General features: G+C 38.2%; 1 protein-coding gene across 1 annotated transcript in view; it reads left to right on the plus strand.

The window, feature by feature from the left end:
* CHPT1 (choline phosphotransferase 1) overlaps positions 1-15,300 on the plus strand; it is a 36,640-nt gene that overhangs the window by 5,272 nt on the left and 16,068 nt on the right. Inside the window, exons 2-3 of the mRNA XM_024127379.3 lie at positions 9,250-9,397; positions 9,670-9,811. Coding sequence (XP_023983147.1) covers positions 9,250-9,397; positions 9,670-9,811 — 290 coding nt within the window. The remainder of the gene's footprint in view (positions 1-9,249; positions 9,398-9,669; positions 9,812-15,300) is intronic.

Here is a 15,300-nt window from a genome sequence, read left to right on the forward strand (position 1 = left end):
TTGTTTTTATTTCCATTTCTCTAGGAGGTGGGTCAAAAAGGATCTGGCTGTGATTTATGTCATAGAGTGCTCTGCTTATGTTTTCCTCTAAGAGTTTTAGTGTCTGGTCTTACATTTAGGTCTTTAATCCATTTCGAGTTTATTTTTGTGTATGGTGTTAGGGAGTGTTCTAATTTCATTCTTTTACATGTAGCTGTCCAGTTTTCCCAGTACCGCTTATTGAAGAGGCTGTCTTTTCTCCATGTATATTCTTGCCTCCTTTATCAAAGAAAGGGTGACCATATGTGTGTGGGTTTATCTCTGGGCTTTCTATCCTGTTCCAGTGATCTATATTTCTGTTTTTGTGCCAGTACCATACTATCTGATTACTGTAGCTTTGTAGTATAGTCTAAAGTCAGGGAGCCTGATTCCTCTAACTCCATTTTTCTTTCTCAAGATTGCTTTGGCTATTCGGGGTCTTTTGTGTTTCCATACAAATTGCGAAATTTTTTGTTCTAGTTTTGTTCTAGTTCTGTGAAAAATGTCAGTGGTAGTTGAATTGACTCTGTAGATTGCTTTGGGTAGTATAGTCATTTTCACAATGTTGATTCTTCCGATCCAAGAACATGGTATATCTCTCCATCTGTTTGTATCATCTTTAATTTCTTTCATCAGTATCTTATAGTTTTCTGCATACAGGTCTTTTGTCCCCTTATGTAGGTTTACTCCTAGGTATTTTATTCTTTTTGTTGCATTGGTAAATGGGAGTGTTTCCTTAATTTCTCTTTCAGATTTTTAATCGTTAGTGTATAGGAATGCAAGAGGTATCTGTGCATTAATTTTGTATCCTGCTACTTTACCAAATTCATTGATTAGCTCTAGTAGTTTTCTGGTAGCATCTTTAGGATTCTCTGTGCATAGTATCATGTCATCTGCAAACAGTGACAGTTTTACTTCTTCTTTTCCAGTTTGGATTCCTTTTATTTCTTTTTCTTCTCTGATTGCTGTGGCTAAAACTTCCAAAACTATGTTGAATAATAGTGGTGAGACTGGGTAACCTTTTCTTGTTCCTGATTTTAGTGGAAATGGTTTCAGTTTTTCACCATTGAGAACGATGTTGGCTGTGGGTTTGTCATATATGGCCTTTATTATGTTAAGGTAAGTTCTCTCTATGCCTACTTTCTGGAGAATTTTTATCATAAATGGGTGTTGAATTTTGTCTAAAGCTTTTTCTGCATCTATTGAGATGATCATCTGGTTTTTATCCTTCAGTTGGTTAATATGGTGTAGCACATTCATTGATTTGCGTGTATTGAAGAATCCTTGCATTCCTGGGATAAACCCCACTTGATCATGGTGTATGATCCTTGTAATGTGCTGTTGGATTCTGTTTGATAGTATTTTGTTGAGGATTTTTGCATCTATGTTCATCAGTGATATTGGCCTGTAGTTTTCCTTTTTTGTGACATCTTTGTCTGGTTTTGGTATCAGGGTGACGGTGGCCTCGTAGAATGAGTTTGGGAGTGTTTCTCCCTTTGCTATATATTGGAAAAGTTTGAGAAGGACGGGTGTTAGCTCTCCTCTAAATGTTTGATAGAATTTGCCTGTGAATCCCTCTGGTCCTGGGCTTTTGTTTGTTAGAAGATTTTTCATCACAGTTTCAATTTCAGTGCTTGTGATGGGTCTGTTTATATTTTCTATTTCTTCTTGGTTCATTCTTAGAAGGTTGTGCTTTTCTAAGAATTTGTCCATTTCTTCCAGGTTGTTTATTTTATTCGCATATAGTTGCTTGTAGTCATCTCTCATGATCCTTTGTATTTCTGCAGTGTCAGTTGTTACTTCTTTTTCATTTCTAATTCTGTTGATTTGAGTCTTCTCCCTTTTGTTCTTGATGAGTCTGGCTAATGGTTTATCAGTTTTATTTATCTTCTCAAAGAACCAGCTTTTAGTTTTATTGATTTTTTCTATTGTTTCCTTCATTTCTTTTTCATTTATTTCTGCGCTGATCTTTATGATTTCTTTCCTTCTGCTAACTTTGGGGTTTTTTGTTCTTCTTTCTCTAATTGTTGCTCTGCCCTTTTGATCTATATATATAAATCCATGTCAGTGTCTGTTAAGAGAGTGTTTGTAGGAGATAGGTGCCCAGCCTAGGGTGGGTCAAAGGGCATTGAATAATTTCTTTTCTTCATGACGATAGAAAGTTGAATCGAAAAGCAAGTGTATCTGTGGAAATCAGAATGACCTTAAGAAATGGTTTATTCCCTGTCTAAATAATTCAGATTCGATTGGATTTTGGACTATAAAGGAAAGAGTTATTTGTTGGGGGAATAATACGAAAAGGCAATAACCTAGTCAAATTCTTTTATAGGTTTGTTTTCTTTGAAATCTAGAATATTTCCTCTTTTTTTAAAATCACCTATTTCCCTCTATTTTTTTTTAACCAGTTCAATAACTTAACAGGCATCGCTTATTAAGGCAGGATTCTTGTAAGAGAGTGGCCTCTCTTACTAAAGCAAAATAACTTGCAGGAGGTGAATGTTCTAGAAGCAGGGCACAGAGTAGAGTGAGGCAAGCAGGCATGTGCACGACCCTGAGAGTAGTAAATGCCGCCTTAAATTCTGCAGCCACGGTGCCTTGCTTGCCTCACCCTAAATCCAGCCCTGTCTAGAAGGAGCTTCTGCAGGTAATGTAGAAGTAGCTTTGCTTTGGGCGTCGTCCCTTTGATTCCTGTGGCTTTCCTATACTTGGTTCCCAAGAAACAAGCTGCTTCTCCTTTAGAATTCTGGTTCAAGTGTGGATAAAACATGGCATTGTGGTGTATAGAAGGAGCTTTAAATCCCACTCCTGGTGGGTTTGACCTGGGCGAGGGTCTGACCACTTGGTTTCTGTGAAGTTAAAGAGCAGAACAGATGTGAAAGCACCCAGCACAGTTGATGATGATAGATCTGCCCAGGGGATTCTCTTCATTCCCCTCTCCCTGCCTATTTCCCTTGGCCCAGTGAGAGGCTGGCATTTTCAACAAGGATTCTAGTAAGTACTAAAAGAGGTCTTTAAAAAGAATACAACTGTTCACAGGAAATTTACAAAGAAAGAAGAATGCCTTTCAAAGTAAAGATTTCTAATGTCCTGAGAAAGCCCCTCCAGCCCTGAGGTGCAGGTTGCCTGGTGTTCATGCCCTGCCTGGTTTCCTCCCCCAGCTTGTAACCCGCCTCATTTCCTGAAGATGGGTGTGCTCCTCTCAAATGCTGGCCTGCACCCGAGCTGAAGCCAAAGCTCGTGGTGAAGCAGTAAGTGGCTAGGGTCTTCCTGCTGGGCAGGACTGAGAATGACCCTACCCTTTGTGACCACCAAGCCTCTGGAGCCTCCCCAGCCTCGGTTCCAACAGGAACCCTCCTTCTGTAAACAAGAAAGTGCCCCTGGCCACAGGTTCAGCTGTGTCACAGGCACATAATACAGGTTAGAGCCGTGTCAGATTAGCAGCCTATTAAAATTCCACGAGTTTCGCTTAAAAATCACTAGAATCACTCGACTGGGTACAAAGTCCACCTTCTAATGCCATACCAGCATTACATTTTTTCACATATGCCTGACCTGTCTTCTGATTTTCTTTCTTCCTACCTCTTAGAAATGCAGTTTCTAATTTTTATGGAGAGAGAAGTCAATTGATGTTTGGATAATTGAAATCTCCCTGTTACAAGCTGACCCAGTCGTTACTGATTATGTAATACCTTTTGCATCTGTATCAACTTATATCCAAAGCTATTTAAAGCAGAGACACTTTTTAAGTATGAAAATTCATATAAATAGGCATTGTATAGTTTCAGTATTTCCTAAATTTTAATTGAGGAAGATTTTTGCTTTTGTGTATTACCTATGCTGTTTTTTATTTACTGTTTTTCTTTACATCAACTTTAAATCTACTCTTTTTTAAAGACTTAGACTCGAAGCCTTAATATCTACAATCATAGATTTGATAGCTATGCTAGGTAATTTTTAAATTAATATTTTCCAAAATACATTAAAGACATAAGTATTAAAATGAAAAGTTTATCTATGAATCACCTAAAATTATCTTATATAGTATCAGAAATAATAACTAAAATATACTGAGCTCTTCCCATATGCCAGGCACTTTTCTAAGCCCTTGACATGTAATAATTCATTTAATTTTCACAGTGAGATAGGAACAATGATTATTCCCATTTTTCAAAAAGGGAAACTAAGGCACTGAGAGGTTAAGTAGCTCATCCAGCTCACTCAAGGATCAGGTGCAGGTGGAATGCAGAGTCTACACTCCTAACCACTCTGCAAGAAAAACCCAGGACATGTATTCTTCCTTTTGGAAACCATTTTACCTGATAGGTTACCAGGTAACCTATTAACCTGATCAGTTGATTTTAATCATCTAGTTATTTAGCTCTCCTGGTATAAACAGCAGATTTTAAAAACAGAGAACATACCTCCTACTCTTGAGAGGATTCTAGTTCCATATTAAAGATGGGGCCTTAAGAGACTACCTAGTCTAGCATCTTCATTTACAGAAAACCTAAGAATGTATTCCCCAAAATCCAGTATTCTAAGGTCTGAGCTGTAAGTAAAATTTGTCCAGTGAGCAGAAATGTGTTCACTGGGACTTCCCTGGTGGCGCAGTGGTTAAGTACCCGCCTGCCAACGCAGGGGACACAGGTTCGAGCCCTGGTCCAGGAAGATCCCACATGCCGCGGAGCAACTAAGCCCGTGCGCCACAACTACTGAGGCTGCGCTCTAGAGCCCGCAAGCCACAACTACTGAAGCCTGGGCGCCTAGAGCCCTTGCTCTGCAATGAGAAGCCACCTCAATGAGAAGCCCGCGCACCACAACAAAGAGTAGCCCCCGCTCGCCGCAACTAGAGAAAGCCCGCGCGCAGCAACGAAGACCCAATGCAGCCAAAAGAATATAAATAAATTCATTAATAAAAAAAGAAATTGTGTTCATTGATCACTTTCTAAGTCTTTTCGTCCTTTTCCTGATGTGTGTGCTCATTCAAACACGTGTAAAAAGGGGTATAATACCCAGGATAAATAATTGATCTATATATGAGTGTTCTCTCTGATCCAGAGTTATTTTGAACAAGAACAATTGCCATACGGTCTGGTTCAAATCTCTGGTTTCTCTAATCCTTTATTTCAAGTAACTGGAAAAAGTAAAATATCCCAAGTACTTAGTTTTATACAGTTCTTTTTCAGTGATGTAACTGAAAAGCAATTTAAATGTATTAGTGGTTTTTTTTAATGACTAGGGCTTATGATTGATTCTTAGTAATTATTTTGTTTTCTAGAATAAACTTATATAATAATCTTTCACACAGTCATGTAAGATTCATCATTAATGAGTTATTACTTAAATTGTGATATAGCCACATAATTGAATACCATGCAGTCATGTAAAAGAATGATGTAGATCTTTATGCTTGACCTGGAAAGGTTTCTATTATGTAGTATAAAATTCTGATCTTAAAGGATACAGTAGATATTATAAAAATTATACAATTAAGAACTTTAAATATTAAGAATCTAATATGATCTGGAGAAGTTCCACTTTTTATATAGTCTCCTTCTGCAGAAGTATTCTGATATATTGCTTAAGACTCTGTAATCCACACCTGATTTTCCCACGCTTACATTTACAATTTTTAAAAATAAGTTGACATGAAAACTAGAATTGAGTTGGGGTGGCTCTGTAGATCCTGCTTCCACCCAGAGTGTCTTCTGTAGTGACACCCACGTTAAGCAGACTCCTGGAAGGAAAGGGCATGCTGCTCCTGGCAAGTGGATCTCCCGGCTGGGGCCTGTTTTGCAGAGATAACAGGTGAGAAAAGAAGTTGAAAATTTGCAGACTGTTTCATAGCTCCCAGGTAGGAATGGAGGTGATGACAACAGAGTAAAGAGAAGATAGGTCCAGCTCCTGTGGCCTTGGGAAGACTGGAAAGGTAGCGAATGAGCAGCTGGCGGACTGGTATGCCTTTCTGGGCTTAAGAGGAAAGAAGTCTCTCTCAGCTGCAGCGCTTTCCCACCCGTCAGGTTCACTGCACCTGGAATGGTATTGTGGGGGCAGGAAAGTGCTTCTCAGCAGGTTTGAAAGAATAGGTAAGAATCCAGGTGGGAAGCTGCATCCAGTCTGTGTAGCCTGCAGCACGACCGATCTGATAGATCTACCATAGGGCAGGTCAGAAAACCTGGGTTTGATTCCTAGACCTGGTCTAGCTGCTCTTCTCAGTGGAACTTTATCACCCCTCCCTAAGTTTCTCTTTTATCTGTAATGCAAAGAACATGATAATGCCTTGTCCGCCTTGTCTCTGTGGATTGCTGTATCAAATACAATAATGCATTTTTAAAATATATTATTTATTTATTTATTTTTGGCTGTGTTGGGTCTTCGTTGCTGTGCGCAGGCTTTCTCTAGTTGCAGCGGGCGTCGTTGCGGTGTGCGGGCCTCTCACTGCGGTGGCTTCTCTTGTTGCGGAGCACGGGCTCTAGGCGTGCGGGCTTCAGTAGTTGTGGTGCATGGGCTCAGTAGTTGTGGTTCGTGGGCTCTAGAGGGCAAGCTCAGTAGCTGTGGCACACGGGCTTAGTGGCTCCGCGGCATGTGGGATCTTCCTGGACCAGGGCTCGAACCCATGTCCCCTGCATAGGCAGGCGATGCTTAACTACTGTGCCACCAGGGAAGCCCTTCATAAGTCTTTTAAAGCAATTAATAGTGTAGTCATTAATACTGGGTATGTAATATTAACAAATGATGAAATGTTTATTGAAGTTCAAAGTAAACTTCTACTTACTTAGATTGAAGAATGAGGTAGCAGGTTGATTGGTATTTGCAGGATTACCACATAGACCATACATACATTGATATTTTTAAAACTATATTTGCCACTAAAAATATGCAAAACACAATTTAATGACAATAGCTAACTTTTTTTTTTTTTTTTGGCCACTGTGCACAGCTTACAGGATCTCAGTTCCCCAACTAGGGATTGAACCTGGGCCACAGCAGTGAAAGCCCAAAATCCTAACCACTAGGCCACCAGGGAACTCCCTACAATAGCTAACCTTATTGAGCACTTACTATGTGCCAGGCTCTGCGTAAAGAGCCATCTAAGAATTTTTTTCATCAGATACAACTGCAAGTATTATTCACATCTTACAAATGAGGCAACCAAAGTTTAGAGGGTTTAAATGACTTTCCCAGGGTCACTTGGCTACTAAATAACAGAGCCAAGAACTCAAACACAGATCTAACTTTAAAACCCTAGTCAACAATTTTGCTGTACTTCCTCTCTGAGACATAGAATTCTGGGTTGACCATTGCTATCATCACACAGGTCCCTGAGGAAGTAGAGTACATTTATAAAGTGCTGAAAGAAAAGAATGGTCATTTTAAAATCTTTTTCTCTCTCTTGTTTAAATTGCATCATTTCTATTGATCTACCTTCAAGTTTACTCTTTCCTCTGCCATTATTATCTATGCTTCTGTATGTAATGTGTCTTTTTCCTCTGCCTTCTTTAATGATTTTCTCTTTATCACTGGTCTTCAGTGATTTGATTATGATGTGCCTTGGTGGGTTTTTTTTTTTAAAAAAAACAAATTTATTCTGCTTGGGGTTTGTTGAGCTTCCTGGATATGTAAGTTTATAGATTTTTATCATATTTGGAAATTTCCAGCCATCCTTTTTTCTTATATGTTTCATGTCCAACCCTCTTTCTTCTCTCCTTCTGAGATTTCAATTACATATATGTTAGACCACTGTTGTCTCACAGGTCACTGATGCCCAGTTCAATTATTTTTAGTCTTTTTATTTCTGTGCATGATTTTGGGTAGTTTCTATCCGTACTCTGCAAGTTCACTGATCTTTTCTTCTGCACTAATATGCTGTTAATCTCATCTAGTATATTTTACATTGAAATATTGTATTCTCCATTTCTAGAGGTTTCACTGTAGTCTTTCATGTTTTCCTCCACCTTCTTGAACATATGAGGCATATTTATAAGAACTTTTAATGTCCTCATCTGCAGATTTCACTATCTCTGTCATTCCTGGGTCTGATTCTATTGACTGATTTTACTCCTAGTTGTAGAGCATATTTTCCCACTTCTTTGAATGACTAGTAATTTTTGTTGGATGCCAAACATTGTGAATTTTACATTTTGGGGTACTAGGTATGGTGGGGTATTCCTTTAAGATGTCGTACTTTGTGTTGGCTTTAGTTAAGTTACCTGGAATCAGTCAGATCCTTTTGAGGGTAGATTTTACATCTGTTAGGGCCTTTGGTCTAGGGCTAATTAATGCCCACTGCTAAGGCAATACACTTCTGAGAACTCTACCCAGTGCCCTAAGTATTACATGGTCTTACATGCTGTGCCTGGTGGGAACATAAACCATTCCCAGCTTTGTGTGGGCTTCAAGAATTGTGTGGCCTTGCACTGTCCAGTGGTTCTTTCCCTGGCCTTGGTTAGTAGTTTTGTCTCATTAGGCACAGGTCACTTCTCAGCCAAAGACTAGATCTCCACAGTTTGTGCCCCTCTCCTCTCCAGTGCTCTGCCCCACAGATTCTGAAGGTCAAGCTGCCTTGACCTTCCTGAACTCTGCTGCGTTTCTCCTCATCACAGCAGCATTGCTGGCCACTGTTCCGGTTCCCCACTCCTGTACTGTGGCCTGGAGACTGCCTATAGGCACTAAGCTGGAGCAGTCACAGGGCTCAAGTCATTTGTTTCCCTTCTGTCAGGGATCACAGTGCTGCACTGCCTGCAGTGTCTGAAAATGGTTGTTTTATTTATTTTTTTGCTTTTCTAGTTATACAAGATGGGAGAGTAAATCCAGCCCCTGATACTCCATCATGAAAGGAAGCTAGGGTCTGTGGTTTGTCTTTAAGATCTTCTTTCATAGCAGAGACTTACTGAATAATTTCAAATCCGTGCCATATATGAATAGTATTATATTAAAAGAGCTGTGGACTAAGAATCAAAATCAGGGTCCTAATTCTTGCTTGGTCATTTAACTTTCGGCTTCTCACAGTACGGACTTTTGTGACACTCTACCCAGATGACCTAGAGCAATTCATTTCTCAATTTAATTCTCATCTGTAGAAGGAAGGTTATAAATGTTCCTCGTAACACACTGAAGTGATGTAAAGTGCGAACATAAGAAAATGTGTCACTTGGCTTGGGTTGAGCTATTTTCAAACAGAAGCTAGCTTATTGTCACTCACCAGTCTTCATGGTTTACATTTCTTTTTAGGCACCGTACTGGACATACCTTTTATGTGCATTAGGACTCTTCATCTACCAGTCACTGGATGCTATTGATGGGAAACAAGCCAGAAGAACAAATTCTTGTTCTCCTTTAGGGGAACTTTTTGACCATGGTTGTGACTCTCTTTCCACAGGTAAGGTTTTAGTGGAGGTTTTTTTCCTATAGTTTTTTTTTTGTTTGTCTTTTAATGATGGCTTAAAAACTGAATTGTTTGGTTTGTTTTGGTTTACAGTTGGAAGCAGTTTTGCACAGTGTATTTTAAAAGTATGTTCAGGAATTTATTTTGTTTAGTGTGCCTTATTTTCATGCCAAGATTATGCACCTTAAAATTCTGTATTTCTAAACAGTCAATGGCAATTATTTAATTAATTATTTTAAATTCTTAATGGTTCTTGTTTCTTTCAGTTTTTATGGCAGTTGGAGCTTCAATTGCTGTTCGCTTAGGAACTTACCCTGACTGGTTGTTTTTCTGCTCTTTTATTGGGATGTTCATGTTTTATTGTGCTCACTGGCAGACTTATGTTTCAGGCGTGTTGAGGTTTGGAAAGTAAGTATGTATTTTAAGTTGTACATTTAAAAATATAATCAAATTCATTTTCACTATCTGTCATACTTCATTTATCCATAGTAAGGGGGACAAAGTGTCAATCAGGAATTCAAGTTACCTTTTAACTTATTGAAGCATCCATAAGTGCTACACCTTAATTTTAATCTTTTAGGTATTCTTCATGTTATAGTTACATATTTGATGATAATTGTATTTTCTTCCCCCTTCTCCAACTTACTAATCCAAGTTTACATTAGACAGGAGAAAGAGAATAATAAGGGACCTGAATAATATAGAAAAAGGATATGCAGTACTTTAAAAAGTAGCATTTACAGCAAGGGAAAGCATAAACAAGACAAAAAGACAACCCTCAGAATGGAAGAATATATTTGCAAACGAAGCAACTGACAAAGGATTAATCTCCAAAATATACAAGCAGCTCATGCAGCTCAATATCAAAGAAACAAACAACCCAATCCAAAAATGGGCAGAAGACCTAAATAGACATTTCTCCAAAGAAGATATACAGATTGCCAACAAACACATGAAAGAATGCTCAACATCATTAATCATTAAAGAAATGCAAATCAAAACTACAATGGTTCCTTAAAAAACTAAAAATAGAACTACCATACAACCCAGCAATCCCACTACTGGGCATATACCCTGAGAAAACCATAATTCAAAAAGAGTCAGGCACCACAATGTTCATTGCAGCACTACTTACAATAGCCAGGACATGGAAGCAACCTAAGTGTCCATTGACAGATGAATGGATAAAGATGTGGCACATATATACAATGGAATATTACTTAGCCGTAAAAAGAAACAAAATTGAGTTATTTGTAGTGAGGTGGATGGGCCTAGAATCTGTTGTACAGAGTGAAGTAAGTCAGAAAGAGAAAAACAAATACCGTATGCTAACACATATATATGGAATCGAAAAAAAAAAAAGGTACTGACGAACCTAGGGGCAGGACAGGAATCAAGACACAGATGTAGAGAATGGACTTGAGGACACGGGGACGGGGAAGGGTAAGCTGGGACGAAGTGAGAGAGTGGCATGGACATATATACACTACCAAATGTAAAACAGATAGCTAGTGGGAAGCAGCCGCATAGCACAGGGAGATCAGCCCGGTGCTTTGTGACCACCTAGAGGGGTGGGATAAGGAGGGTGGGAGGGAGACACAAGAGGGAGGGGATATGGGGATATATGTATACGTATAGCTGATTCACTTTGTTATAAAGCAGAAACTAACACAACATTGTAAAGCAATTATACTCCAATAAAGATGTTAAAAAGAAAAAAAAATAGCATTTGGCTTATGTGATAAAATAATGAGATATGGAATCTGAAGGTCCTTTTTGGTCAAATTTTTGTGTGTCCAAAAAGGATAACCCCTTTACAGCAGTCACCAACAACAGTAATCATGAGACTCTCAGCTGTGGTAGACAGTTGGTGAGATAACGTGATAACATTGTAATATTTGCCCCGATGCCTCATTCTTAGACACCAGGAAATAGTGCGCAGGGCAGGAACTGTTCTCTATCCCTCTTCCATCAGCTCCCTCTCTGCCTGATCCTTTAATAGCTGTCTGCCATGGGCTCATTCTCAGCTTTGGCTTCCCCGTCTACTGATTCTTTTTAGCCACACTTTATTGCTGCACGGGAAAAACAGTAGCTCTGAAAAAAAATCTCTGATAATGATAAATGAAAAGAGAAGCTCAAAACTATGGATCGTTTAGCAGAGTGAAGGCCTTTGGCAGTTTTCCACATTGACTCTAAATTAGGGAATAGTCACAGCTATCACCTCTTGAGCACTTGCATGGTTCTGGCATTGTACTCAGTGCTTTACATGACTTCTCTCATTTATTCCTCACATTAATCCTGTAAGGGTATTACCGCCACTGTACCAATGAGACAGAGAGGTTCTCTAACTGCCTTATACTGCTAAAAAGTGTAGAGCCAGGGTTAAAACTCAAGTCTCCAAACCCCACACTCTTAATGACTGCTGCTCAGTACTGTGGGATTATCACTGTATTAGGTACTGTGGAAGGATACAAAATGCATTTTTAAAAAATCCGTTTTAGGAACTATATAGTATACCGTATTAAAGGGATAGGATAATACTTCTGTGACACTGCTAATACAGTCCATAACCATGTGAAAAATGACCTGCTTTAGGTTTCCATAGCACTGAAGAAATCCTAAGTAAGGAGAAGCTGGCTGTAGGCTGAATTAGTTTAGGAAAGCTTTTATGGAAAATGTGAGTCTTCAGCTGATTCTTTACCTACTGGTCAAGAACTCAAGGATCAAATTCCCAGGCTAGGGAATTCCCTGGCGGTCCAGTGGTTAGGACTCGGCACTTTCACTACTGGGGCCTGTGTTCAATCCCTGGTCAGGGACCTAAGATCCTGCAAGCCGAGCAGCCAAAAAACAAAAAAGCCAGGCTAAAAATTCAAGGCAAGTATGTAAAATTAAGAATCTGTACCTATGTCTAGATTAAAATAGGCTAAAACAGAAACATAGCTTTGCAAAGTCCAACATATTTTAGTTAATATGGTGAACTTGCTATGGTAAACTGGAGTAATATAACAATGCAGTGTTCTGGTTAATTGTTGTTATTTAATGACAAATGCAATGTTCTGGTTAATTGTTGTTGTTTCTTAATGATTTAGACTTTATCTTTCTTGCTTATAACTTCATTAAAAATCTTTCTGAAATGAATTAGTTTACATTCCTGGCCCAGTTGTATATTTTATACTCATTTGCTATTGACTGAGAGCCTAATGTGTGCCTAGAACTGCACATACAAAGATGAGTCACTTGCAGATGGAATATGCCAGACAGATTGGGGTAAAAGCATTCTAGGCAGGAGCATGAGGAAAGGAAGTACTCAGAACATTAGGGAAATGGCTGTTATGGTTGAGCACCATGCATGTCGGGGACTGGAGGAGATCCTGCAGTGCCCAGGGGTCAACCATGTAAAATACTTACTCTGTATGGCACAGATCCTAATCTGTGTATTTTTTCACCTTACCAAAGTAAAGATGCCATTGAGCATTGAGTAGGATACATTGGGTCCAGCTTAACACTATAAGAAGGATCTGTACGTAGGACATCAACCAAGCCTGTGGAAATGCTTACAAACTCAGTATCAATTGTTGACTAGGACGGATTTCCTGAAAATCTGTCAGTTTTTGAGAGGTTTAATTTTTATGGTGTTTATGTTATTAGAATACAGAAAAATGATACAGATATATGAAACCAGGCCAACCAATCTCAGAATCTACTGTGGACATTTGTTTTACGAATGTATTCTTGGTTTAAGCCTACTTAACGTGGTTTCCCTTGTTCTGAAAGACTGAAGAAAAATATGCCAAACGAGAGCTTCATTGGACTAAAAGACTTACTACATTTTGCTGTTTAATTTTTTTCCAATTTTCAAAGCCCTGTAAGTTATTTATTACTATTGCTCCTGTTTTAAGTTTACTAGTGAAAAGCATAGGCTCTAGAATCAGATTGGGTAGAATCAAATTCTGTCTCCAAGATACCAGTTGTTTGATCACAAATAGATTATTTAACCTCATTTTCTTCAGTTTCTTCATCTGTAAAATGAGAATAATCATAATTGTGTTAAAAGGTTATTGTAAAGATTAAATAATAATGTATATAAAGGACTTAGTACAGAATCTGGAGGACAGAAGTACTCAGTAATAAGGTTAGCATTATCATGATATATCCTTTAATTTCTTTTGTATGTTTACTTTGAGTGACATTAAAAAGTAACTCTTACTAAAAGAAAATCATATGTCATGTATTAATCAGTAAGTTACTGATAAGGAACTGATTTCATAAGGAAATAAGCATACAGAAGAAACTGAGTTAAAATAAATTTGAGGATGGAAGGTCAATATAATTTGAGTGATTTTATTGAATACTGATGTAATATTTTTACAATGAATTTTAATAAATATTTTTGCAGTATTCATACAAATATTTATTAAGCATCTGGTATATGCCAGGCCTTGTTCTAGGTTCTAGGGTAACATGAGTAAACAAAATATGAGTAAACAAAACAGACAAAAATCCCTGCCCCCCTTGGAGTTTATGTTCTAATATGGGAGACAGACAATAAAGCTAAACAAGTAAATACTGCACATAACACATTAGCTAGTGAGTGGTAAGTGCTCTGTGTCATGAACTATAAAGAGCCTGGGATTTTACCCTTACAAGCTACCAAGCAAGCCGGTTAATGTTTCATGGATGCTGAGAGAAGACATAAAACTCCTGGGTCAGAGGCAGAGGACACCTTTATAACTCAGGGCAAAAGCAGTAGCCTGAGGTCCAGGTTCATGCCGGGTTCCCTTGCTCCACTCCCAAGCCCCGTGGGGTCATGCGGTGGGACTGGATGAATGCCTGCACATGTGATAGGTGGCATTATGGGAGAGGAACACTGAGGGATCTGTTGCTTTTATAGTGAGTGGAAGCAAGCCTGCTCTTTGCGGGGAGATGTAACCTCATCCTTCAAGGTTGCTCACTGCATACACAGCCCTGAGAAATGGCCCGGGTAAAGGGTGCTCAGGATCTTGGATTCTTAGCACACCCCACAAGAACGTGCAGGGATGCTCAGGGTCCATGGCAGATTGCCTCTCCTAATTGTATGAAGAAAAATTCAACAGAGAAGGAAGAGAGTTACTAAATACTATTCTGTTTTTCTTATGAACATAAAAATACTGTTTTATACTGTTTCATAGAACAGAAAAAGAAATACTATTCTATTTTACTTGTAGATATTTTGTTATATGTTTTATCTCCTGAAAATATGTAGATTTTAGTACAAATATGAATTTGTTATCTTGAATAAGATAATTTAAACGACAAAACATTAATAACTATCTCAAACTATAATTTTCACGTTTTAATTAAGGATTTTTTAAAGTTAATCAGTGATATATTAGTATTTTCCTTAGTATAGTTAGTGAAATAATTTATTGGATTACAGTTAAAATCTGTCCCTATATTAATGCTTGCCATGTGAGATAAGGCATATCTTATATATAGCATGTTTGCTCCCATGTATCCAGGGTCTGCTCCCATGAAATTCAATACAGCAAACAATCCTTAAAGTTTAATTAAAAAATCTAAACCAAGTCCAACGTTGACTTGTATTATGTGGTATTTTGTTATTTACATGTGAATATTTAGACTCGGTGCTAATTTTCTCTTCTTTCAAAATCCTTAGAATTTCCATATGGTATAATGTCCATTTTTCCACATATTTGTGGTAAAGAACTAATTTCTACCCCGCCCGCCCCCCAAATCCATCACGGATTTGCATAACATGCAATTAAAAACATAAAAAACAAAAAACAGACTTACAAAATGCAGTCCCCAATATTTCATTCAATTCAAGAGATACAAAATTACTCTATCAAACTATGATGAAAGTTTCTAAATGCTTACTCTCAATTTCTATACTTATT

This window comes from Physeter macrocephalus, chromosome 6 (genome assembly GCF_002837175.3).
Source record: "Physeter macrocephalus isolate SW-GA chromosome 6, ASM283717v5, whole genome shotgun sequence".
Lineage (NCBI taxonomy): Eukaryota > Metazoa > Chordata > Mammalia > Artiodactyla > Physeteridae > Physeter > Physeter macrocephalus.